Genomic DNA, 26,442 nt, shown 5'->3' with positions numbered 1-26,442 from the left:
CGGTGGTGCCCTTTCTCTTGGCCTTTGAAAGTCCAGACAGTGGCTCAACCTTCTCCCCACTCTTTCCACACACACAGCCACCCCCACCTCTGAGTGGCCTGAGTTGTCCTACCTCCCCACAATGGCACCTGCCCCAAAATAGCTTCCATGTGAGGGCGAGAGAAAGGAAGAGATTAGACCCCTGCATGGGGGCGGGGGTTGAGGGGAGCAAGCTGTCAAGTGATCTGTGTCAAGCACCGGGAAGGTATAAAACCCGTTCGGGGCCGGCCAGCCTCAAATCCCAGCTGTCAGGGCCAGGACACCCAGTCGACCTACACCTGCTCTTCCTGTCCTCTCCAGACTTCGCCATGGCGCTCAGCGACGGGGAATGGCAGCTGGTGCTGAATGCCTGGGGGAAGGTGGAGGCTGACATCCCGGGCCACGGGCAGGCCGTCCTCATCAGGTAAAAAGAAGAGATCCCACCGTCCTATCACCTACTTGCCAAAGACCAAGGCTGCCTGGCAGCTGGGTGGGATGTGTGCCCCTGGGTTGACCAGTTGGCTGTGCTAGTTGAGTTTGCTGACTGAGCCCCCATTTGGTTTTCTTTTGCTTCTAAGTCAGGGGTGGGGGTCAGAGAAGGGCAGGGAATCCATCCCATGCCCACGGCAGCAGTTGGGAGCAGCCCGATGGTCAAACCCTGAATGCCTGGAGCCCACCAAGAGGACTTCTAGGCAGCCAGAGTTAGCAAGGGCCACGAGGGACCTTATCCAGCTGCCTCGCTCACTGGGTGAGGGCAGCAAGGGCTGAGAGGGGACAGCGCCCCCCAGAGTCACCCATCCACTGAAGCCTGTGCAGTGTCTAGGCTAAGACCTGGCCCTCAAGATGAGACAGGTAGCTCTAGACCCGCCTCGCCCCTAAGCGGCCCTGGGACCCGTGGGAAGGTCCACAACCTCTCCGAGCCTCGATTTCTTTTCCTGCACAATGAGGGAGATCCCCAAATCTGCATTCCAGAGGAGAAGTGAGAATTAAATAAGATGATGCGTGTGAGGGGCCCGGCACCGGTCCTGGCATATAGTGAACTCTAGATGTTAATGACTGTTGTAGATGAAGCCCAGCCTAGGGACCTTTGCGGTATTGTCATCAGAAAGCAGAGGACAGAGGCCCATCAGTGGCTTTTGACTTCGAGCATGTCTTGAATCTGAGAGCTCAGACAGGTGTGGTCTCCAAACACATCTTGCCTTCTACAGCAAGGGGTCCCCAAGTAAACCCGAGAAAAGTTCCAAGTTTCCTACATTGGGATGGCTTGTGGCTTGTAAATGGAATCTCATTTTCCCGTTGCCCTCCACCCCAAATGGTGATCGACGCTCCTCTTCTCCGAGCCTCGTCTCTCGTGCTCGGGGACAGCGCAGGTCAGGTGCCCGATGTGGCCTAAGTCAGCATTTCCGTGCTCGGGAGGGGCTGCGGGGTTGCCAGGAGTGAGTGCGTTGTCCTTCGCACTTTAATTCACAGATGAATTTCTCCTTCGCTCTGAGCCAGAGCAGGTTTTCCTCTCCACTCAGATGCCTTTTCGGTCTCCCCTGGGCTTCGCCCATCTCCAGATCCCATGTCCGGGGACAATGGTCGGTCCTGGAAGCTCTGTTATCTGAAGTTCGAGCCCTTCGTGGCCCACACTAGGACACTTGAGGAAGGACAGTCAAGGACGTTCTCTGTTGACTCTAACTGGTATCTCAGGGCATTTTCTTATATCTTTCTCCTCTTGGCTCTGTCATCTGACTGCTGGGGCTACAACGGGTCCTGTTTGATTGGATAAAAGGTTTCCCCCCAAGTTGACATAAATTCCTCAAGCACCAATTTGCTGTGTGACCTTGAACAAGTTACTGTTCTTCTCTGGGTCCTAATTCCTATTGGTTGAGTGAAGGCGTTTTCTGCCATGTCTCTGAGGTCCTTCTCGCCCTCCTGCCCTGGCATCCTCCGAGTCCTTGGTCCCTGCTATTGGAGAGGGGGCAGGGGAGTCGGGGTGGGAGACTAGTTAGCAGAGCGGAGTCTTTCCAAGGAGCTCTGAGGGCTGCCAGCCCCAAGGCAGTGACTGGATGTCTTGAAGGAGACTCGGGTATTGTGTCATCAGGAGAAACATTTTCTCCCTTCCCAGGGTGGATCAGAGCCGTGCCATGGGCCAGGTGCCAGGGACAAGACGTGATGCCTAAGGCTCGTGGCTCCTTAAGATGCCCTATCACATCTTAGGCTGTGGGACACGCAGAGGCCACGACAACTGGTTCTTCCTTCTCAGGGTTGGGGGCGGGGAGGAGAGGATGCTCACTCCCAGGCCTGCCAGTGCCCCTGGGTGACCTGGCCTCTTGGTTCTGCCCCAGGTAATGGACCTGGAAGGTCATTTCTCCCACGCCTCTGATTACAAAAGAGGCGATTCGGTTCAGCTGAGCCTGTGAATAAACCGCTGAGGGCTCACCGCAAGCTCACGATCGTAAACTTCAGGACGTGAAAGCTGGAGGGGCAGTTGGAGAACCCAGTTCCAGGAGTGGGGCTTCAGGAGCGAGGGGGCTGCTGAGTGGGCCCCGGGCCCCTGCCTTTCCTTCTCTTGCCCCAAGTTTTCTTGCTTTAGTTTTGCATTTGAACGAAGGATGTCGAGGTCATGAACAATTTGAAAATCACTGCCTTGGCCAGTAATTCTCATAGCGCAGAGGGGAAGCCTGGCCCGGGGTCAGCCAGCCAGTGGCAGCTCCAGCAGAGCCCAGCAGAGCCCAGGCTGCCGGCCCCTACCAGGCACGCTGGGCGCGGAGGCGCGGGGAGGGGGAGGGAGGCGACGGTGGCCATAGGGCGAGAAAGCGGGCAGCAAATATTTGAACAGTGCACACCGACTGCCAGGCCCTGTGTTAAGTAATTCGCACGTATTAACTCATTTAAGCCTCGCAACAACTTTATGAGGTTAGAATGATTATTAACACCACATTTAACAGAGAGGTTAAGTAACTTTCCCGAAGCCACACAGCTGGAATTCAAACCCAGGCAGCCTGGATCCAGCGCTTCGGCTCTCACTGCTGTGCTGTGTTGCCCCACGACCCCGGCACATTAGAGATGAGTGCCCATCCCCACTCTGGTTCTTTGGTCCTGGAGCAGAGAAGAATTCCGCAGGTCCGACAGTCCTCAGTCTTTGGTTTCGGTGTCTGAATGGTGTCCTTCAGCAGACAGCCGGGAAGCGGCCTCCTTTCTCTCTGACCTGCCTGCAGCCCTGTGATAAGCCGGGCAGGCCAATGATGGAATTGGAAATGGAAACACAAGGCGAGGGAAACGCCCCCACCCATTTCCGCAGGGTGAGGTGCTCTGTGAGCCACCTTGGGGCTTGCTGCTGTCAGGCAAGTCTGGGTATGGCCCCCTGCGGCTGCCCGGGGGCTCTCAGCTGCAGGCACTGAGAGCAGCGGGCACTCATCAGACAAACTCTCCGGTATTATATGAAATAGGTCTGGGCTCCTTCTGCCGCTGACTGGTGCTCAGAGTAGAGGGTGAGACGGGGGTCAAGCCTAAGAATTTGAAGGCTGAGAAATCAGCTAGACCGACCCTTTTGGTTTACAGGCAGGTGAAACAAGACTCAGAGAGGTTGCGTGGCTTCTTGAATGTCACACAGCACATTGGAGTCAGAGCTGGGGCCCAAACTCAGCTTCTTTAATTCTCAGTCCCATGTTCTTTCTTCCAGGCATCTGGGGGGGGGGGGGGCACCCAAAATGCCTGAGATCCCTAGCCCCTTTGGGTCCCAGGTCCTTGGCCCCATTCTGTCCCAGTCTCCTTCCAGTGTCCCGACATCAGGCCCCCACCTTTGGGTGCTGGGTCTCACTTCTGTCAGATAGGAGTTCCAGGATCATTGTCACCAGATAATAATAGCCAGGAGCCATGGACCCTTGGGTGAAAGGTGCCAGAGATGAGCTGTCAGTGACACTCAAGGCTCGGCCCCGGGCCCCAGGATGAAGAGGTGACTTTGGGCACGTCTGGTCTGTGGTCAGCCCTGGGCCTGTGGAGAGCCGGGGATACGGCCTTTGGGAAAGGAAGTGCTCCCTGTCCGTGCTGTGTGGAGCATACTGTGTGTGTGTCTGCGAGTGTGTGCACGAGAGTGCAGGTGTGTGCTGCAAGATACACAAACCGGAGTGTGTCCACAGTCAGGTTTAAGGGTGTCGCAGAGCCAGGAAGGTACAAAAGAGGAAGCTTTCGAGGAACCGAAGCCGTTAGGCAGGAGGAGAGAAAGCTGGGGCAGGTGGGGTTACTCCTACACACATTTCAGGGTGCAGCCCAAGGGAGAAAGCATGAGTTATGGAGACCTCGTCCAGTATTGGGTTCGGGTCTGGGCTCTGTCACCAACTAGCCATGTGGCCCTGGGCTAGTCACTTACCACTGTGGTCTTCTGTTGGCCCATTGGTGAAATGGGGAAAATCACCCCAGGGCCAGATATGACTCCCTTTAACCAGCACCCGCCTTCTCATGGCAGGAGAGACAGGTCCAAGGCTGGAGGGGCCTGCTCAGGATTACAATAGAATCCCTCTGTGGCCAGCTCCCTGGGTCCTTGGCTGGAGCGAGGACCTGGTCTTTGGCAGGTAGCTCTCACCAGGGCCCCTCGCCATCTGTACTGCGAAGGGCATGGGAGGTGCAGGGAATCAGAGCTTGGGCTCAAAATAAGCAAGAGTTTTCTGAGCCTGAGAGCGGTTCTGGAGTGTAACAGCTCCCACAGGTAGTGAGCCTCCTGTAGCTGGAAGTATTTAAGCAGCGCAAGGATGAGCCCTGGGCAGGAAACTGCAGAGATGGTCCCCAGCACCGACTACATTTTGAGTCACTCGGACCTGATTTCAGTCTGGCTCTTGTGCACACCAGCCCTGTAATATTGAACTAGGCCTTCGCACCTCCTAGCTCCTGTTTCCTCGTCTTTTAAGTGGGGATCATGTGGCCCTAAGGGAAGTGCAGGTGCAGAGCCCAGCACAAGGCCTGCAGGTGGCAGGTGCTCAGCAAATCCAGTGTCCTTTGGCCCATCTCTGCTACACCCTTGATGCTCCTCTGACATCTACTCTCCAAACCACTTAGAGAAAGTTGGGGTGAGGCCAGGGTGCAAGGCGGCGATGTCTTTCCTCCCTGCCTCTCACAGTAGCAAGGAAGAGGGGAGATGGTAAGAATCGTAGTAGCAAGCATTCACGCAGCACTTGCTGCGTGGCACTCGGCACATCCGACCTCATATAATCCTCAGCACTCCTATAGACAGTGACCAGTTATCCCCACGTCGCAGGTGAGGAAGCTGAGGCACAGAGAGGTGGAGTGAGTTGCCAAGGTCACACAGCTGGGAAGCAGGGGAGCCTGGATTTGAACCCAAGCCTGGCCACCTCCAGAACCCACTGCGTGTTCCCTGGTCTGACTCCAGCCCTCCTTGTGCCCACAGTCTCTTTAAGGGTCACCCCGAGACCCTGGAGAAGTTCGACAAGTTCAAGAACCTGAAGACTGAGGACGAGATGAAGGCCTCCGAGGACCTGAAGAAGCATGGCACCACCGTGCTCACTGCCCTGGGGGGCATCCTCAAGAAGAAGGGACAGCATGAGGCCGAGCTGAAGCCCCTGGCCCAGTCGCACGCCACCAAGCACAAGATCCCTGTCAAGTACCTGGAGGTGGGAAGCGGGCCGGGGGCTGGTGGGAGGACAGAAGGAGAGGCCTCAAAGGGATGATATTTGGGTTCAAGTCCCAGCTCAGCCACCAACCTGCTGGGTGACCTATGTCCCTGCTCTCTGTGCTTCCGTGTCCTCATCTGTCAAGGGGGCTGTCACCCACTTTGCCTTCCTCCTGGGGTCATTGAGATTGTATATATTTCTCTCCCAAATCAGTATGTCGTCATGAAGGGGAGAGTAGATATTGGGTGCAAAACTTTAAAAAAAAAATTTTATTGATTTCAGAGAGAGGGAGAGGGAGAGAGAGAGAGAGATAGAAACATCAATGAGAGAGAGAGTTATTGATCGGCTGCCTCACGCACACCTCCTGCTGGGGATCGAGCCCGCAACCCGGGCATGTGCCCTGATCGGGAATCAAACCGTGATCTCCTGGATCATAGGCCGATGCTCAGCCCTGAGCCATGCTGGCCGGGCAGGTGCACAACTTGCATTCTCTCCACAGGTAGGTACTATTATTATGCTCACTTGACAGATGAAACGGAGGCACAGAGGGGTTAAATAGCTTGTGCGTGGTCACAGAGTTAGCAAATAGCAGAGCCAGGACTCAAATGAGGTCTGTATTCCTGCAGAACCCCAGCTTCTAACCTGTGCACTGAGCGTCTGAGACATGCAGGACTCACGTGGCAGGAGCTCAGCTACTGGGGCTCAGCTCTGGTGCGGGGGTGGCCAGCAGGCTGGCTTTATTGGTTCCAGCATATTTACAGATGAAGAGACAGAGCCTCAGGTGTCTTAGGGGAGGAGGGATGTGGTGGCAGGAGCACTAGGGAGCTCAGGGACAAAGGGTCATGTGGATAGGTGCATCCTCTGGGGTGAGAGCAGCAGGCAGGCGGGTGCAGCAATGACCATAAGGATAATGGTGATATGATTTGCCTGGGTCACTGCGTGGGATTCTCACAATTACACCAAAAGGTTAGGAATTGCATTCAGTTTCCTTTTTCTCTCACTCAAAAGGTCAGCGGTAGGGAGTCCAGAGCTGGTATGGACGCCCCAGGGATGTAGGCTCTTTCTGTTCTGCCATCCAAAGTTGACTCAGTCCAAGGCAGCTGCCAGAGCTCCAGCCATCTAGTCCCTGCTCCAAACAGGAAGCGGGAGGAAGAGAGGAAGGCTCCCTTCTAAGGAGTTTAAGGAGTCCCAGAAATCTCCTCCAACAATTTTGCATGCACCTCGTTGGCCGGAAGTTCTAAGACCACGCCTGTGGGCGCGGGAAGCTGGCTAGTGGAGTCTGTTGCCACTCCAGCACAATTCGCTTTCTGTTAGCAGGGAGGGAAGAGAGAATGAACATGGGCAGGCAATCAGCAGCCCCTGCCCCAGGCAGGGAACTTTTTCATCCCCATTTTAAAGATTTGGAAACTGAGGGCTCAGAGAGGTTAAGCAGCTTGCCCAAGGTTGGGCAGCTAAAAAGCCAGGAGGTACAGTTTGACCTGCGGTACTCTGGAACCCAAGCTCTTACTCCCCGTGACGCAATCCTCCCCATCAACAAGCAGCACCACCACCCCTCTTCAGCCTCACCCCCCGAACCCCTATGCCCCCCCCCAATCACACACAAACAACCCTGCTTGCCCAACCTACTCAGCATCACAGATGTGAGGAGTGGGTCCTGCCTTTGAGATCTGCACATACTGCGCCCTCTGACCCCCTCCCCCCGTCTCCTCCTGGCAAATCCCTGTTCCCTGTTCCTGCCCAAGGCTCAGCTCAGAAGCCACCTCCTCTGCACCAGGCAGCCAGCTGCTCCATCCCCAGCCCTCCCCCAGCAAAGGTTCTTGGTCCTCAGTCTGTTATGTCACCTGCCCGGCTGGGCTGTGATTTCTTTCTTTACCCAGCTGTCTTATGACTGGGCCTGCGCTCCTTAAGGGCAGGCCTGGGCCCTCTCCCATTGCTGACCCCAGTGGCACATGGAGAGCTCACCGGACAACTGGAATGACCGATCCCCTCTCTAGGGACGAGGCAACTGAGGCTGAGAGAAAAAACCATGTAGCCAGGTTGGAACCAGCTAGTGGGCTAGAACCCAGGACTGTGGAAACAAGTGTAATTCACTGCAAACAATGAAGACTGAGCCCCATGAATGCCCTTCCCCTCCTTCCGAGCCCTTCGTAAGAAATTGCTCCTTCCCACCTGGGTGCTGAGATGCTAAGGGCCACTGTCTTTTCTCCTTTGTCCGGCTGCCCCCTCCCACAATTTTCTAGATATTGGTGGCTCTGCCATAGACTCAGGAAAGGCTGAGTTGGGGGACCTGATGGGGTCATCAGAGCCCCCATTTTACAGGTGAAGTCACACGTGGTGGAGGGTCAGGGCAGAGCTGGGCCTGGAACGCAGGTCTCCCAAGTTCTCCAAGGGCAGGACTTGCTCCACTGCACCTGTAGCCACAGTTCATTTTGTTGCATTTATAACATTAAAGGTGAACTTGACATATGTCCTCAAATCAAGGCCCAAAGGTAGGTGTTTGTGGTTTTCGAGCCACACGGTGTTGACTGGGTGTTGATACTCGTGCTCCGTGAGGCCTCTCAGCACGCGGCCTCCCATTCCCTGCTTTCGGTCCCTTGCACCCTGGGCACCCTGGGGAAATGGGAAAACCCGACCGCGTGTAGTCACTGGCTGTCTCTGGCTCTGGTAGTCAGCCGTCCACAGTGCCCTGGGTGCAAACTCCAGCTCCGAGCTCAGTCTGGCCACTTCCCTGTCTGGGCCTCTGTCAACGACCCCGCCTGGTCTACTGACCAGCACTGTGGCTGGCATCAGGTCTTGATTAACCATTGAAAAAGCACAGGACCATTTTTGTTGTGTTAACCCTCACCAGGGGATATTTTTTCCATTGACTTTTAGAGAGAGTGAAGGAAGGAAGGGAGGGGAAAAGAGAGGGAGAGAGAGAGAGAAACATCGATGTGAGAGAGACACTGCGATTGGTTGTCTCCTGCATGTGCCCCAACCGGAGCCAGGGATCGAACCTGCAACCCAAGCATGTGCCGTTGGCCAGGAATCGAACCTGTGACCCTCTGGTGCACAGGCTGATGCTCTAACCACTGAGCAATACAGGGCAGGGCCAGCGCAGGAGCATTTTACATCCATGAGACCTTCCAGTCCCAAAGCAGCCCCGTGCTATAGCTTTTCCTGCTTCCATGTTCCTGGTGATGACACTGTGGACATGACAGCTGGTGATGGTGAAGCCAGCACAAGACGTTACGGTCCTAGGGGTGAGCTGCAGGCCTGGCCCGGTCCTCCCTGTCTCTCGCCTTCCCTCCCACTAATATTTCTGAGCTCCAATGTGTGCTTGGCACAGAAAATGTGATGCTCTACACCCTGCCCCACCCCCGGCTATTTAAAGCAATGACCTCACTAAGTACTTAATGCAAAAATTAAATACACGCAAATGGAAATGGATTTTTCTAGATTTCCTGACTGCAAAATGCTGGATAAAATCACGGACCGTGAGCATTTCCCTCCTCCCTTCACCCCCCCAGTTGGCAGTGCCCTGAGCTCTGGCCTGGCTGCGGCTGGGTCCTCGCCCTGAGCACTCGCTGAGGAGGGAAGTGGGTGAGCACCTTGCGTGCACGGCTTCACCTTTCCTCATCTGTACCAAGATGGGCCTCAGTTTCCCGACCCGTCCCTGTCTCGAGGGCCGTGGGGATTAGAGGAGTTTGTGGAGACCGCTCAGATGCGCCTAGTGTGTAGTAAGTGCTGGATAAATGGTCCAGGGAAAAAAGAGATGGGACTGGGTCTGATTCCCAGCCCAGTGACCTGCACCCTCTCGCCCTCCCTGCAGTTCATCTCCGAAGCCATCATCCAGGTTCTGCAGAGCAAGCTCGGAGGGGACTTCGGCGCTGACGCCCAGGGAGCCATGAAGAAGGCCCTGGAGCTGTTCCGGAACGACATTGCTGCCAAGTACAAGGAGCTGGGGTTCCAGGGCTAAGCCCCCGGCAGCCCCCACCCCCACCCACCTGGGCCTGGCCGCAGGGGAGCGTGGGGACCGAATCTCACGTAGTCGCATAGAGTTTCTGAGTGTCTGTTTTGTGTATGAGAGGTGGGCTGGGAGGGGGGTGGGCAAGGTGGCTTCACACACCTGGGGGTGGGTCCCTATGGGGGGTCATCGCCTTGGGAGCAGGGAGAAGCTGGCCCTTGGCTCACTGTGGCCTGCAGAGTTTGGGTCGTACTTAACTCTCCTCTCACCTAAATCCCAACCCAATTCCTTCCAACCTCCAAACTGACCCACACCGGCACCCTCGCCTTTAACCCCAAATCCAAGCAGTAAACTAAGCCCCAGCCACAATCATTCTCTGACCCATCACCACAGATTGTCCCTTTGCAATGAGAAGGAGGTCTGGGCAGGGTGGGACAGTCACACCCAGCCCGAGGGAGGCATGGGGTGCCTGGAGCAGAAGTGCGCCTTCTCAGCTAACGGAGTGTCTCACCTGGTTTTAATAAAAGACTCTGCTACACCACAGCCTCTGCCCCGAGTGTTTCACCCCCTAGAACAAGAGGAGGGGCTTCTAGGGCCAACCGGTGGGGAGGCAGACATTGGAACAGAGTGTGCGAGAGCCTTGTGGGGAGGCGAAGGGAGAGGAGGGGAGAGCGGGAGGGGAGACAGGTCGGGAACCGCTTTCCTTAGGCCACTACCCAGTGGCAGGGACAATGCTGGGCTCGGGGAATGGAGGGGAGAGCCTCGTCTGGTGGCGACAGTGGGCAGCTCAACAGACTTTTGTCACATGGAGTGGTCTGTGCCAGGAGCAGGGCCACAGAACCAGGGGAGATGGTCAGGTGGTCCTAACAACCTAAATAACACTAGCCAAGGACACTAACTAGTCAGTGGTAGAGCTCAAATGGTGGCTTGTGAGGCAGGGGGGACTCCAGCTGGGGAGACAGCTAGGCGGCCAGCCCGTGACAAGCGCTGACCTTCTGGCCACAGAGAAAGGACAGACACAGGGGAACAACTTACAAGCACAAGCCAAGAGACAGAATCCATATCGACAAAGGCCAAGTGCTTGGGCAGAACGTGTGAGTATGACTTCCAGGACCCAGAATAAAGCACTGGCATGTGACCAGGCTGGAGGAGGGGCTGTGGACAGGGGCCGTGGAAAATGGGCTGGTGGTCTGGGTCCCCCTGGGTGCCCAAGCCTGGAGGGCCTTGAATAGCACCTAAGACTCGAGGCACCAACTCTGGGAAGCCCCAAGTCCTTGGTCCCATAAATTTCCAGGGGCTCCCAGGACAAGTAACCTAGTGCCCCCTACCCTCAAGTGTCCATCGGGGGCTCAGGCTCGTGGAAGGAGCCCGACCTCGCTGCCCCAAGCCTCAGACCACACCAAGGCTCACGGCCGCTGAATGGGCAGAGTTCATCTGCCGAATGCAGACGTGTCTCAAGTCCTAACAGGTTATTTTCCAGGCCGTGCTGCAGCACCAGAGGACAGCATTAATGGGGCCACCTCCTTCTGTCTGTGCCTGGGCCAGGCTTTGGGAATAGGGTGATCTCTGAGGAGGTGAGGGAGAAGGGAGGAGAGGACAGGGGAGGGGTGCTTTTTGTTCCTGGAGCCTGGAAAAAAATCCCATGTGTTTATAGCAATTCAGTTGAATGCCCAAGCACTGGGTACTTCTGCACAGGACACGTGTGCAGGATTTAAAGTTGCAGAAGCTGGTCCCTGCCCTCAGACCATCATCAACCTGGTCAGGGAGACCACTCGCATTGATAATTGAATCTGTGGAGCAAGGTTAGGGCTGCAGAGAAGTACCAGCCATTTGCCATTCATTCGGCACTCATTCAGTGAATATTTGTGGACCACAGCAAGTTAAAAAAAAAAAAAAAAAAAAATCTCAGTTTATACCTTTGATGGGCACAAAATGCCACTTTTTTTTTTTTTTTTTTTTTTAGTAAGTCAACTGAATTTTTTTTGGAATCCTCTTTTGGCTGGGTGGCAGATACTTCATCTCAGTCTCTTTGAGGTTTCTTCCCAGTTCCAAATTTCCTAGGGGTTCCAAGGGCCTTCTGTGTGCCAAGGTGTGACACCTGAGGACAGTCAAGTGGCAACCTGGCTGTTGCTGTCCCGTCCCCAGTGTTGTCCTCAGGGATGCTGCCCCCCCCCTCGTCTTCAGTTACGTATTGTCCCATCAGGCATTTATGAAAGTCTGAGGCTGCCCAAGGCTACTTCTGCCTCAGGCCACTTCTCCTTAGGGGCTCCCCTGCCCCGGGGGGATGTGAGGCACAGGCCCCTCAGGCCTGTCTGAGCTTTCGCCGCCCTCTCCTGGGCTTGGCAGGGCTGCCCTGTGCAGTTGTATGGGCTGGAGTGCCCACACGGGGCTCGGCCAAGGGAGCCAGTTAGGGCCGGGTCCAGTTGCCAAGCTGCAGGGCCGGAGGGGGGGCGTTTTCCTGGCTACAAAGGGAGCTCTGAGCTGGCGATGGCCTCGAGCAGGGGGAAAAACGCTTTCTCTTGGAACCACCACTGATGGCGATCTCCCTGTTCCCTTTTCAACGCTCTACCTCCTGATCGTTCAGAAAATCATTTCCAGCCTGGCAAGCAGGGACGCCTCATGATTTTCTCCAAGTCTTTTGTAATTTACCTGTTTCTTTTGGGTCATCTCAGGGCTCGAGCTTTTGAATCTGCAAATCCAGGCAGGAGACCTGCTTTTCTTGCTTTCAGCAGTCACATCCTTTGCTGAGGCCCCCAAATGCCTGCTGTCTGAAAAGCAAAGAGCCAAGGAGGGAAGAAGATCCCAGCGGAAGATACAGGCTAATATGTTCAGAATATGATCCTGCTGTGGCTTTTATTCTGCATTGATTTTCCAAATATTTACTGAGCAAATGCTATGTGCCGGGCCCCAGAGCGGGCAGAGGGTCCCAGCCCTCATGCAGCTTCTGTGGTGTGGGCCTGGGGAGGAGCCAGCGCAGGCCTCAGGGCCTGAGGGCAGTGGGGGGCTTGATAAGGGGAGAAAGGGGCAGCAGGGGTCAGGCGCCAGGCTGCACTAGGAGAGGCTCTCAAAATGAACTCACCAATGGTGCCTGAGTGCATTTGTCAGACTGATACTCACTGGGACCTGAAGCATGCCGGGCACTGGGCTGGGCTCCAGGGGCCACGGCGAAGCCAACAGGCCTGCCCCTGCCTTCGGGGTGCCCACAAGGCAGAGGGCTCTGGGGTATGGAGAGGGTAAGGCAGGGTCCTGAGGGGCCAGGGGAGACAGGCCCAGTCACGGTGGACTGAAGTCACACAGATGGTAGACGTTAGCCAGGGTTCTCCAGAGAAGCAGGACCTGTAAGATTTATTTATATATAAATGTAACATATTTTATAAATATATGAAATGTTACATTTGAAGAGATAGTAATATATAATATATAAGAATATATCATATATGATTAATATATAATCTATAGTTTACATAGAGAGAGATATAAAATATATAAGAATATATACTATATATAATAATATCTATAAAATATCTCTTCAATGGTCGGTCACACGTCACTCTGTTACCTCCTGCATCTCCTATAAGACGTGTTTTAGTCTGGTTCATGCTGTCCTCCACAGTTCTCTCCTGTTTTCCCCTCTTTGCTATTTTGTATCCTGAGTAAGGATATCCCTTATTTTCTTGCTTGCTCAGTTATCCATTTTTAAAGATTGTAAAAACTTTTTATCCAGAGTTATTGTGGTATTAGGAGTGGAGTGTATTTCAGGATATCTCGTCTGTTGTACTTTCAAAAATGGAAATCTTTATCACAATTTATAATTATGAACTGGGGTGTGTTTTCCCCCCCTGCCTAGGTTTCATTTGCTTCTCCCGTGTTGGACAGGAAGGCAGGAGTCCCCTCTGCTTCGCTCCTCGTTGCAAATGATGAGCCCCCGGCCTGATGCTCAGTGTCGGCACCAGTGGCGCCTGTTCTGAACGTCTGGTTCCTGAACTGGAGCTGGGTGCGTGCGTGTGTGTGTGCGTGTGCGTGCGTGTGTGTGCGTGTGTGTGCGTGTGCGTGCGTGAGTGTGTGTGTGCGTGTGCGTGTGTGAGTGTGTGTGTGTGCGTGCGTGTGCGTGTGTGTGCGCACGCCCGTTGCCCTGTGTGGGGCGTCTCCGGGAAGATGCTGGGTGTGTGCATCTCTGTGAGACTGCGCGTGTGAACGTCCACCTCCTCCACTGCTGGGTCAGATCTTGGCTTTGAGTCCACTTGCCTGTTTACGTGCTTGCTCACTTATCCATTTTTAAAGATTGTAAACATTTTTACAATCTTTACTCCCGCTCTGAAACCCACAGGAGCCGTGCCCCCAGGACAGCCGACATGACCTGTCCAGGGACGGTAACCCCGGCCCTGTGACTGTGCCGGATGTGGCTTTCCAGGGGAAGCCAGGCGGAGAAGTCAGGGAGCGCAGGAAAGGCCTGGGGGCGCACAGGCAGGCCCGGTGAAGCGCGTGTGACGAGCCACTGGGCCCTTGGCTTGCAGTCTTTAGCCAGGCAGGGCTGGAGGTCTCCGGTGACAGAAAAAAATTTAAAAATTCTGGCGCAGGTTTCACAAAGTATACCGAAAACACACATGCGTTTGTCATTTTATCGATAATTTAAATGATATCTCACTTTATATTTCATTGTGCTTGCGCTCTCTCGCGCGCTCTCCCCATTCATTTAGTGTCACCAAACAAGTGAAAAGTTTATCTTTTTTAAAAAGCCACAAAGCCTTCACTCATTGACCCAATCAATTCTGTGGCCTTTTCGGACCACAGATCAGCCACGAATGTAAAAATTCTTCCCGTGCTGACATTTCTCACAGAAACAGAAACAAAATCATTGAACCCATGTTAACATATTTAGGAAAGCAGAGTCTTCACTGAAATTATCTCTACTCATCAAAGGACGCTGTTTCCTTACAGAAAACGAGCACCATGGCGGAGGCACGAGCTCCGCAGGCTGGGTCTGTGGCCTTTCCACACGGTGGTGAATGTAGCTTTCAACCAGCTCATCAAAAGCTTTCATACGAGCCCTGGCCGGCGTGCTCAGTGGTCAGAGCGTCGGCCCGCACACCGGAGGGTCGTAGGTTGGATTCCAGTCAAGGGCACGTACCTGGGTTGCAGGTTCATTCCCTGGCCCCAGTCAGGGCCCGTGTGTGGGAGGCAACCAACCAACACATCTCTCTCATATAAATGTTTCTTTCTCTCTCCCCCACTCCCCCGTCCCTTTCACTCTCTCTAAAAAATCAGTGGGTTTGAGTTCAAAAACGGAAACTGATTGCCTGGGGAGAAGTGAGCTCCCCATCACCAGACGCAACCAAGGATGGACTGCATGACCCCTGGCTGGGACCGTTCAACTTATTCAGCAACATTTATCAAATGCCTCTGTGGCAGGCACAGCTAGACATGGAGAAACAAAAGGATGGATGAGATAAAGCCTCCAGCTTTGGGCAATTTGCGATAAAGAGAGAGAGGGAGAGGGAGGGAGAGGAGTGTCTCCAGGGTGCAGGGGTAGGCAGAGAGGGGATCGGGGAATGTAGGGTCTTGAAGGCTGGGCAGGAGTCACCAGCCACACAGCTGTGATATCCTTTCAGGGCAGGCTGACGCTCCTTGGTCCAGCGACCTGCGTCCTGGAGTCAGTCCCGGCCTCCATTCTGCAGGCACACTGAGGCAGCGTGATGACATTCATTCGATGACATTCTCCAGGCAAGACCCACTAATCTGCCAGTTGAAGACAAGTGACCAAATCCCCCGCTAAGTGTCTACAGGCTGGGCTGGCCAGGATCCTAAGCTGTGGGTGATATTCCAAAGGCTACTGGGTTGGCCAGATCCAGGTCACTCATATCTCACCTCTCACCTTACGTGGGAGTGTCACTGGAGCAGAAGCGAACCATTCCAGGCGATCTGAGGTCACTGCCGCTCTATGGAAACTCTTGGTTTCTTTTACACGGCTGCTTTTCTAAAAGGAAAATTAGCTAGTCATGTACCTAGTACATTTAATTACTGTTCTGATTTCTATTGCTGCATAATAAACCGCTCCAAATGCAATGGTTTAAAACAACAGTTCAGTATTTCATTACTGCCTCTCATGATTCTCGAGGTTGATCGTGCTCAGCGAGGGGGCTCTGGCTCAGGGCCACCTACACGGCTATAGGTCTGCTTCTTTATAATTCACCTTCCCCTCAAGATCACAAAACGGCTGCCACAGCTCCCGTCATCACATCCTCACCCAACATGCAAAAGCAGGAAAAGGCAAGTCTCTGCTTCATGTCCTCTTTTGAAAGCAAGGAAGACCTTCCTAGAAGCCCCTCTCCCTCCACTCTGACAGATCCCCTCCCAGCCCCCATTTTCCAGGATTGGATCACATGTCCATGTCTATGCCAGTCACGGGCAAGACCACCACGATGGGTTGACAGCAATTGTAACTCACCTCTGGGGCTAGGGCTGGAGTTACCTTCCCTGAGCTCCACTGGGGGTGAACTCCCAGGCCAGCATGGACTCGAGGCAAGGAAGATGGGATGGAGGGGACCAGCAGTGTTGGCATGAGGACATGGGGACTCAGGGAGGGTGAGCTGTCACCTTGGGATAGAGTTGTGCTTGAATGTAAATCCAGAAGACGGTGTGACACAAGCCTTAGTCATCACCGACTCAGGCTCTCCAGCCCTGCCTCTTCCCAGGGGGTGAATTGGGGCAAGTTATTCCACTACCCTGTGCCTCAGTTTCCTCATCTGAGGAATAAAAATAAGAAGTTCTTCTTTACCCCGAAGGCCTTCCTGAGGATTGCATGGATTAGCACACATCAGGCTCCTGGACCGGGCCCGCCTTTCCTGCTGGCTCTCCTCGTCAGTCTTACACTGAGCGTGGGGAGCAGCCTCGCGGGGGCCCGCAGCAGGACAGGAGCTGGACTCCTTACCCCGGGTTTGTGTCTGTCCTCAGTGAAAGGGCCCGGGCCGCAGTTTCTCCCTAAGGAAGGGGGTAGAAAGGGCCTACCCTTTGCTGAGAGAGGATCCCAGACCTTGTGGGAAGAGCATGTGTGGGGCTGGGTCACCTCTGCCCTTGTCCCCAGAGGGTGGCCAGAGAGGGGGTGAAGCAGAGGAGGCAATGGGACAGTCACAGGAGACTTGGATGAGGGTCTGCAGATACCCGGGGGCACAGTGGGGACCTGCCTGGGGGCCTCCGTCCTGATGCCTTCTCACGGTGCCTCACGGCACAGGGCCTGAGGTCAGCGTCCGGGTGCCCTCGGGCGCCCCTTCGATCAGATCTGGTTTTCATTTGAGAAAACCGAGGCTCAGAGAAGGTGAACCTGGGCCAGGGCCCCAAGCCTGACCCCTCTTGCCAGCTCTGTTTTGGGGAAGCCACCTCTGTCTTTCTGTCCCCTCCATTTGTGTCCTCTCCCCTCACTACTTCTTTCTCTATTTTTCTTTCTCTCTGTCTCCTTGTACTGACTATGTCTCTCTTTCCATTGCTGTCCTCAACTCTGTCTCTCGGTTTCTATCTCTGTCCGTCTGTCTTGTTCTATCTCCGTCTGTGTCTCTGTTCCCTCACCCTGTCTCTGTCTCTCTATCTCTGTCACAGGTGACATCTCTATCTCTCCTTCTCTCCCCATCTCCAATTCCATAACGCTCTGGGACTCTGCAAACAGCTTAAAATAAAACATTTACAGCCATGCAAACGGAGATGAGAAAGGGTGGTAATCACGGGGTGCAGTGAGGCCAGGGGCTTAGCGTGGAGTCCAGCTCTGCCCCCACCTCAGATTTCACAGGCGAGGAGGCTGGCGAGGGAGCCAGTCCGGCCTGAGGCACAGGAGGGGTCAGGCTATATGACCTTCAGGCTCCTTGCACCTGTGGGCTTCTGGTTCCAAAACGGGTGGTGTGACTGCCCGCAGTCCCGGTAAAAATAGCCCGGGAGTCATGGCTGGCCTCCTGCAAGCCTGGCTGCCCAGCCCCTGGAGAAGCAGCCCAGCTCTCCCCCGTGCAGAGCCCGAACCTGCAGCCCAGAGCGGGAGAGTGACCTGCCCAAGGTCAAGAGCAGGTGGGCAGCAGAGCTGGAGCCAGAGCCCTGGCCGCTGCCTCCCGCTGGCACCCTCCACAGCACTGTGGACCTCCTTAGGGGCCCTGGGCTGGGCCAGGTCCCCGTTATAGAGAAACTTCGTCCCAGGCCTCACGTCTCTGGATCATAACAGCCCTATTTTCTTGACTATCTCCTGCACTCCACTGTGAGCTCCTTGGGGCCGGGGGCTGGTGGGATTGGGCTCTGCCCACAGAATGCACTGGTCAGACCTAATAATAACAATAGCAGCTCACACTGATCAAGCACTCGGTATGTGCCGGGCACTGTACACCTATTAACTCATTTAATCTTCACTGTAGCCCTGTAAGGCAGGGGCTATTATTTTCATACCCATTTTATAGATGAGGAGACTGAGGCTCAAAGAGATCAGCTGACCGTCACAAAGTCCCGGAGCACTCAGTTTGGTGGAGCCGGTATTCCAGCCCAGACTGTCAGGCTCTAAATGAATTAGTGGAAGAGGAAGTGTCATGTTTTGGTGCTTGAGTGTAGAAAGCAGCTGCTGCTATCATTTGAATTGGGTCACCAAGGGTCCCGGAGTCCCCCCTCCCCGCCCTGGCAGGCCGGGCCCACAACCTCACCTTCAGAACTGCGTTTTCGTGGGATCACGGTGCTGGGAGCCCGGACACACAGCCACACTTCCAGCCTGCCCCTTCGAAGCCGAGTGACCTTGGGGAAGTCCCCTTCCTTCTGAGGCTCAGTTTCCCCACCCATCAAAGGGGAAACCTCCCTGTGTGTCAGGGGTTCACTAGTCAGTGGCTCCTAAGGGGCTGCTGGGATGGACTGGACTGGGCTCCAAAGCTGAGAACAGCCTGAAAGAGCATATTCTAAAATGTGATTTTTTTGATCAAGCTATGGAAATCATTTTTTAAAATGCAAAGAGCATTGCAAGAAGGCCTGAAGTTCTTCTGTTCACCCAAAGCGGGCCTGCCAGTGAGGGGCGAGGGGCTGGCACAGAGGACGTGGGGCACAGCTGCGGGCCCTTGGATGCTGGCCACCCTGGCTTTGGTCATGATTATGTCCTGGGAGCTCCTGCCAGACAGGGACAGGTGTCGGGGAGGAGGAGGTGGCAGAGGGACAGCGGCTGAGTCATCCTACTAGGCCAGGGTCGGAGCAGGAGGGGAGAGGGCTGTTTCCAGGGGGAGAGGCAGGGAGGCAAAAGCCGGAGATAGAGTAGGCCAATGAGCCGGAAGGGCAGAGCCCAGGACTGCCCGCCTGAGGGGCTATTCAGCCACCCCTCCCCCACCTGCCCGCCCCCACCACCTGCCCCACCTGCCCCACCTGCCCCCACCTGCCCCCACCTGCCCCCACCTGCCCCCACCTGCTCCCATGCCCTGCCCTGCCCATTTCCCTTCCTCCCGGTGATCCTGGTACCTGGTGTCTGGACCCAGTGCCTCCCCCAGGGCCCTTGGCACCCGCACACTCGCCCACCTTCTCAGCCCTCCTCCCACCCTGTAAAAGCCCCTGGAGCTGTCAGGCAACTCCGGGTTCCAGGCCTATGAGGGTGACCTGGGGTGTCTGGAACCAGAAAGACATAATCCAAATCCGTCCCCCATTTCCCAGCTGGATGACTTTGGGCAAGCGATCTGACCACTCTGAGCTGCAGACCCCTCACCGATAAAATGGAAAGAACACCATCTAACTGCAAATGTGCCACACACTGCGAGATTCCATTTATAGAAATGTCCAGAAGAGGCAAGTCCACCGAGACAGAAAGTAAGTCAGTGGTCACCGAGGGCAGCAGGGCGCGGGGCTGGGAAGTGATCGCTAAGGGGTGCAGAGCTTCTTTTGGGGTGATGTGGACTGTGGTGATGGTTGCTCAACTCTGAGTGTACTGAAACCACTAAGCTGTGCACTTTAAACTGGTGACGTGCGGAGACTGTGAGGTCTATCTCCAGAAAAGCTGGTAATAAAAAGAAGGCGCCTGTGGGTGGCTGGCTGGCACATGTGGGCGCTTGAGGCTCACAGCGCCAACCTTGTTGGCTGCTTTGCTGCCTGGCAGTGTCCCGGGCATGGGCTGTGGTTTCCTGGCCAGAGCATGAGTCATTTTACAGAGGATGGGGCTGAGGTTGAGACAGTCTCACCCTGAAGGTCAGATGAGATGAACTTGGAAGGATAGGAGGGAGGGTCCACCCTCTCCCCTCAGAAGGAGGCTACCAGAGCCAGGGTGGCACCGGGTAAAGACCTGGGACTCAGCAGCCACTGCCAGAGTTTAACCCCCAGCTCTGCCACTCACTGGCTCTGTGGCCTCAAGGAAGTTACTGAACCTCTCTGGCTGCAGTCTCCTCTTGTGAAAAAATGAGGTGATGATATGCTCGGTCCTTACCTCACAGGGATTTGTTAAGATAAATGAGGTCATCTGGCCCGGCCGACATGGCTCAGCGGTTGAGCACCGACCTATGATCCGGGAGATCCCTGTTCGATTCCCGGTCAGGGCACATGCTCCGACTGCAGGCTCAGTCCCGGTAGGGAGCACGCAGGATGCAGCTGATCGATGACTTTCATCACTGATGTTTCTACCTCTCTCTCCCTCTCCCTTCCTCTCTCTGAAATCAATAAAGCCATATTTTAAAAAGGAAAAAATGAAGGCATCTGTGCAGAACGCTGGGAGCAGGGCTTAGCGCATCCCGACGGCTTGGGAAACAGTGGCTCCTTCTGTAGTTGGAGAAGTGGGAGGAGAGCTGAAAGAGGCCGGGACACTCCGAATCCACCCTGCCCCGCTCCCCAGGTGAATTATGCCCCTTTGCTGAGCACCAGGCTTGGCCCAGCTTGGCCTGCACTCCCCCCTCCTCCCACCTCCTCAGCAGCCCTGTGGCCTGAATGACATTACAGGCCTGGGGCATTCTCCTCTCTGGGTCCTCAGTTGTCCGTCAGCCCTATGAGGGGACTGGGCCGCAGAAGCCTAAGGCCTGAGTTTCTGATGGCCTCCGCCTGCTCCCCGGCGCCCACGCCCCGAGCGCCCACCCTTGGCCCTAGGACTGCCCACGCGTGTCCGAGGCCTTGTCTTCACTGCCCCGTCTGCCTTCTCATCACTCGGCGCAGGAGCCACCTTCCTGCTCTGTCTCGCTCTTAAGCCTGGTGGGGTGTAGGGTGGGCTCACTGAGCGTCTGCCCTGACTGAGGCCCCAACCCACTCACCCTGAGCTGGATGCATGACACTGGGAAAATCCTGGCCCTGGGACTCAGTTTACCCCACTGTAAAGTGAGTCTAATCATCCCTGTGTCTTCTTTTTCTCTTAGCGAGGACAGTGATGAACCTGGGCACCTATGGGCAGGCAGAAACCTTAAATGGCACTGAGTTGTTGAACCCTAAATCCAACACTTGAAGACCCTTACTTCACTCAGGCTGGACTTGCAGACCTCTGGAGTGATGGGGAGCTCGCTACCCACCCCCGAAACCATTCGATTTGCCTGACGACAATGATGGCATTTAACAGGTGTCACACAAAAGTCTCGACAATGAAGAGGGGCAAGGGGACACAGAGGCAAGCACCCTGTGCTTGAACCCTCAGCTTTGAACCCTGACAGTTTCCACCTCTTATTAGCTCGGTGTGGCCCCTGAGAGAGTCTTAACCTCAGTTCCTTCATCTGTAAATGGCAGTCACAAATTCACCTCGTATGGTCCTTGGAAAGACTCCAGGTAAACTGGGGACCCTGGAGCATGTAAGCATTCGTCTCACACCAGGCTGGCGCCACCCTAATTTTTTCAGATGACTTTTTCAGAGGTGCAGGGAGGTTGAGGAACCTGTTTGAGGCCACACAGTGAATGAGATGGGTAGAGCCTGACCTGAACCCGGGTGGCCTGTGCCCAGACCCCTTGGACCCCACACCTCTCCCAAGGGGTCAAGCTCTGTGCCACCCAGTTCCCTTCTTGCGTCAGGGTGCGCAGGAGTGCTCCGTGTTCCCAAGGAGCCCGCAGAACATTGTAGTCTCCTTTTCTTAGAGGGTGAGAGGGGCTGGTGGTTTTCCAATGTTATCTTTAGTTCTGCCCCCACCATATTGTTTCAGATCCAAAGAAGAGAGCTCCTGAGGTCCTCCGTGACCCAGCCAGCACCCTGGACTGTGTAACCTTAGCAGTCTGGCTAAGGAGTGCTGTGATGACAAGCTGACTAGAATCTGAGCTCTGACCCCACCCCACTCCCAAGAGACTTGGTTGCACTGGGAGTGACTTGACAGAAGCTGTCCTCTCTCTCCTGTCTCGTCCAGCTGGCATCCACAGGTAGGGGACAAGGCATCCTCCCAGCAGCTGGACAGGAGGCGCTGGCTCTGGGCCATAAGCTCTGGTTCTCATGGTCCGTTTGCCCCACTGGGATGTGGGATTTTGCAGAGTAAGAACCAGGTCCGGTTGGTTTGTGGGTCCTCAGCACCCCTCACATGGCAGGCACAGAGTAGGTGGCCGGTGATTGCTTATTGATTGAATGAAGGCAATATTATCAAGCTCCTTGAGGGCAAGGACAATTTGTCCCTAAGAATCATAGGATTTCCCTAGCCAAGGTTGTCCTGAAGAATTATGGGATTTCTTTAGCTAAGGCTGTCCCTAAGAATGATGGAATTTTTCCAGCCATGTTTGTCCCTAAAAATCATGGGATTTCTCCAGCCTCATTTGTCCCTAAGAATCATGAGCTATCTCTGTGGGAGGAGCTGTGGTTACTACTTCAGCCAAGAGAGTCCATCTCGCCCTGGCTAGTGTGGCTCAGTTGGTTGAGTGTCACCCTGTGCATCGAAAGGTCGGCGGTTCAATTCCCGACCAGGGCACATGCCCAGGTTGAGGGTTCATCCTCAGTAGGGGTGCGTGTGGGAGGCAACTGGTCCATGTTCCTCTCTCACATCTGTATTTGTCTCTCTTCCTCGCTCTCCCTTTCCCTTCTTCTCTCTCTAAAAATCAATAAAATTTTTTTTTTTAAAAAAAGGAGTCCATCTCTCTTCCCAGCCTGCCTTCTGCTGGCCTCAGGAATCCCACCATAGCCAGCTCCTACCAGCCACACCCTCCTCTTGGCCCTGGGTTATAGGCGCTCCTAGGCCAAACCTGGAGCAACAAGTCCTGCTGCTCTGGTCTTCCACGGCCTACCCATAAGTGGACCCGGAGTTCATGTGCCTGCATGGAGCTGGGCGGGAGACGGGCCTCCTGCAGTCCTGGCCTGGCCTCTGGCATGGGTGGGAGCCCGGGTAGGCCCCTCTCCCCTCTGGGCCTCGTTGTTTGCACCCTCCACAGAGGCCCCAGAGGCTGGACGGGCTCAGGGCAAGCCTTATTGTCCAGCCAGTCCCTCCGGCCACCTGGGCCTGCCCCTGACTGGCTGAGTGTGTCGTTCTCTGTCTGGGCCTCAGTTTCCTCATGAGAAAAAGGAGGCTGGTCATGCTGATCACTCTTAGCTCAGCCTCATCAGTTTGTCACAAGGATCCAGCTGGGTGGAGATTGCAGAAGTTCTGTTCATATCTCCCCCAGGACCTCTGCGGGTCCTCGAGGCTCCCAGGGGTAAGTGGCGTGCCTCCTACAGGCCACGAGGTGGCGCCAGCAGGTCACCCGTCTCCCTGAAGGCTGTTCTCAGGAAGAATTCCACCCTGGGGTTAAACCCTCAGGACAGGCCAGCTGGCAGGGGCAGAGTGTGCCAGCGTTAAAGACAGGTTTAGGGTCAGGCAAACTTGAACTGGGAGGGTTCACCCAAGGCCCTCCTCATAGTGAGCGTCCTGGGTCTCTCCTGGCAATTAACTCTCCGGGTGACCCTGCACATGTCATCTGACCTAAGACTTCAGGTTCTTTGACTGTGAAACAGGATAACAAGCCTCTCCCCGGGCATCATGGAGACCCAATGACACTGAACGTGTAAAGTGTCCACCCTGCCTCCTGACCCAGAGCGAGACGCAGTGAGCACTGTCACGAGTCATTACCACTTTACGTCTCCAAATCTCCCCCAGGAAGAAGCTTGGGCAGGATGCCCAGAGATCTGGGTCTGCCTTTGGCAAGTCCCTTCCCGTCTCTGGTCCTCTGTTGGCCTCAAACAACCTTGAGAGACTCTGAGCATCATGGGAAAATAAGGGCTTGGGAATCAGACAGACTTGGGTGTGAATCCCGCCCACTCCGCCTCTTCCCAACTATGTGACCTCAGGCCTCTCTGGGCCTCGATGGCAATTAACTAATTATTTGTGATTCTTTGTCCTGTCTGTCTTCTTGGCTCTGTTGTAATTTCCATTAGCGCCTGGATCATGTCTATTTAGTTTCCCTACATAAACTCAATACTCAGTTCAGTGTCTGGCACATAGTAAGTTCCTCAATAAACAAGAGTTGTTCTTACTATTATAATTGCAGTTGCTATATACATTCACCCAAGCTCTGTGTTCAGAGCTTTACCTGCGTTACCTCTAGCAATCCTCAGCCATTATCTCTATTTTACAGGTGAGGAAACAGGCCCAGAGAGGTTAGGTCCTTGCCCAAGATCACACAGCTGCAATGTGTCAGAAGCTGGGCTTTGAAACCAAGCTCTACACCCAGATTCGCATTGACAGATGTAGTGAGTTGAATAATGGCCCTCCAGAGCTATCCACATCCTAATCCCCAAAACACTTACTTGGCAAAGGGAACTTTGCAGATGTGATTAAGGTAAGGATCTTGAGATAGGAGCATTATCCTGGATTATCCGATGAGCCCAATGTAATTGCAAGGATCCTTCTGAGAGGGAGGCAGGAGGGTCAGAGTGGGAAGAAGCGGATGGGACAGAGGAAGCGGAGGGAGAAGAGGCCCTGTGACGTGGGGATGAAGACAGCATCCATTCTAGAAAAGGCCAGGAAAAGGACTCTCCCCTGGAGCGCCCGGAGAACCAGCCCTGCTGACACCTTCCACCCAGTGAGGTGGATTTTGGACTCCTCACCTCCAGAACTGCGAGGTAGTAAATGAGTGTTGTTTTAAGCCACCGAGTTTGCGGTGATTTGTTGCAGCAGCAATAGGAAACTAATACACAGGTGAAGGAGATAAAGTCCAAAAAGCAGCTGGCACAGCTGGAGCTCACTAAGTGCTCTTTCCCTCCCAGCCCTAACCCTCCTTCCTCTTCCAGATGTAAAAGAATGGCAGAGGGAAGGATTTCAAGGACCTTCCAGCTCAACCAGGCCATTTTGCACAAGCGGAGCCTGAGGCAGAGGTAGGGGACGATTTGCCCCCCCCACAGGGGTGAGGGGAGGAAGGGAGCTGTTTCCCAGGCAGGTCCTGGGGCTGCTTGCTCTGTTCTTCTGGACTCCAGCTCTGGCCTGCTCTGGGGAAATCGTCCAGTCCAAACCCATTTTCTAGGTGAGGAAATTGAGCTTGGAGTTGCCCAAGAGAATTGCAATCCCAGCCCCAAGCTCACCGGATGTGTGCTTGCCCCGAACCCCCAGAGTCCTCCTCTTTGCAAGGCCCTCCCCTCCCCCTGGGGAGCCGGCTCCTCTGTATTTATCACCAGCAGCAGGGCCAGCGGGGTCTGGGAAAGCCATTTCGGGAGGAATTAAAGAGCAGCTCCTTGGTGGCCTTCAGCCTGGGAAAGCATTAGGCCCTTCCTGTCCCCACCCCCGTGCTCCTCACAGTGGCCATGTCCCACCAGCTGTGAGAAGTTCCCTGGAGGCTGCGCCTGCCGGAGCTGGGACAAAAGAACCTTCTAGAAAGGAGGGACTTGATCTTTGACCCGGAGCTAGCGAGTGGCATTATCCTGGATTACCCTAAACCAAGCCTGGGGCCCTGGGCTTGTCTGGGGCACCGTGGACTCTCCCTACCCAGGGATGACCCTGGACCTGACTCTGGCACGTTCTGGTCTCGGTTTTGCTGCGGGACCCGAGCAGACCCCTCCCTGAGTGTCTGCTCTCTTCTCTGTAGACCAGGAGATGACAACCACGTCTCCTGGGGGCGCCCTGAGGAATAAGTGAGTGAGCCCTGTGCCTGGCACACGGGCAAACACCCCATTATTGCTTGCCCTCATCATGATCACATTACACTTATTGGGTAATCGCAGATAATACTATGGGGCGCTGTGTGCCAGGAACTATTAAAAAAATTCAACTCAGAAAAATCTAAAGATAATTGGCTTTATTAAATGACTTATAAATCAGACAGCATCTCACCTAGCAACTCAGAGAAACACAGGAGTTATACACAAGGGAAGGTTTTTATAGAAAAGAGGGTGGGGCAAGGAGGTCATTATCAAAAAAAAAAAAAAGAAGAAAGTTAATTGGAGGAAAGTAAGAGTTCAGGCGACAATGGCTTCTCATTGGTTGAGCTGCAGCGTTTTTCATTGGCTGGGCTTGTTGCTGGGCAAGAAGAAAATCTTCCTTCCTCCTGCAGGGGTAGTAAGTAGATACAGCTTCTTGTTGGGAATGCAGGGTGTGCCTCTTCCTGTTTTGGGTAATTGATGATGAGTGGTGGGCCTGAGAGCTTTCTCTGCAGGCTGTCCCAACTCCAATTTTAGTTGAGATTTCCTTATTAATTTTTACAGAACCCAACACAAAAGTCCCTGCCCTCGAAACTGACATTCTGATACTAGGGAAGACAACCAATAAACAAAATAAATATATTAAAGAGTGTGTTAGAAAGTAGTACGTGCTGGGGTGATAGGGCATGCTGGGGTGGGGAGCAAGGGGTGGGATTTAAATAGGTCGTGTAGGACCCGAGGGAGTGATCATGTGGTTCTCTGGGGGGAGGGTTGGGCCAGGCAAAGTGAGATGAGAGTTGCCAGAGAGATGGCGGGGTTAGAGCAGAGCCAAATACCACAGTGGCCACTGGGCGCGGACTTGAGTGAGGTGCGGAGCTATCCCAAGGTGTCCTGTCAGCTAA

At 54.5% G+C, this 26,442-nt stretch overlaps 1 protein-coding gene across 1 annotated transcript; it reads left to right on the top strand.

The window, feature by feature from the left end:
- Positions 1 to 347: 347 nt before the first annotated feature.
- MB (myoglobin) lies at positions 348 to 9,585 on the top strand. Its single transcript, XM_016223452.2, has 3 exons — positions 348 to 442; positions 5,405 to 5,627; positions 9,439 to 9,585. The coding sequence occupies exons 1-3, from the start codon at positions 348 to 350 to the stop codon at positions 9,583 to 9,585; spliced, it is 465 nt and encodes a 154-aa protein (XP_016078938.1).
- Positions 9,586 to 26,442: the final 16,857 nt, after the last annotated feature.

Source organism: Miniopterus natalensis, chromosome 2, assembly GCF_054644295.1.
Source record: "Miniopterus natalensis isolate mMinNat1 chromosome 2, mMinNat1.hap1, whole genome shotgun sequence".
In the NCBI taxonomy this organism is placed as follows: domain Eukaryota; kingdom Metazoa; phylum Chordata; class Mammalia; order Chiroptera; family Miniopteridae; genus Miniopterus; species Miniopterus natalensis.
This window is presented reverse-complemented; position numbering and strand designations above follow the sequence as displayed.

Coding starts and splice junctions, on each gene's coding strand:
- MB (XM_016223452.2), top strand. CDS start 348: ATGGCGCTCAGCGACGGGGAATGGCAGCTGGTGCTGAATGCCTGGGGG. Junction 443..5,404: donor GGGCAGGCCGTCCTCATCAG/GTAAAAAGAAGA, acceptor TTGTGCCCACAG/TCTCTTTAAGGGTCACCCCG. Junction 5,628..9,438: donor TCCCTGTCAAGTACCTGGAG/GTGGGAAGCGGG, acceptor CCCTCCCTGCAG/TTCATCTCCGAAGCCATCAT.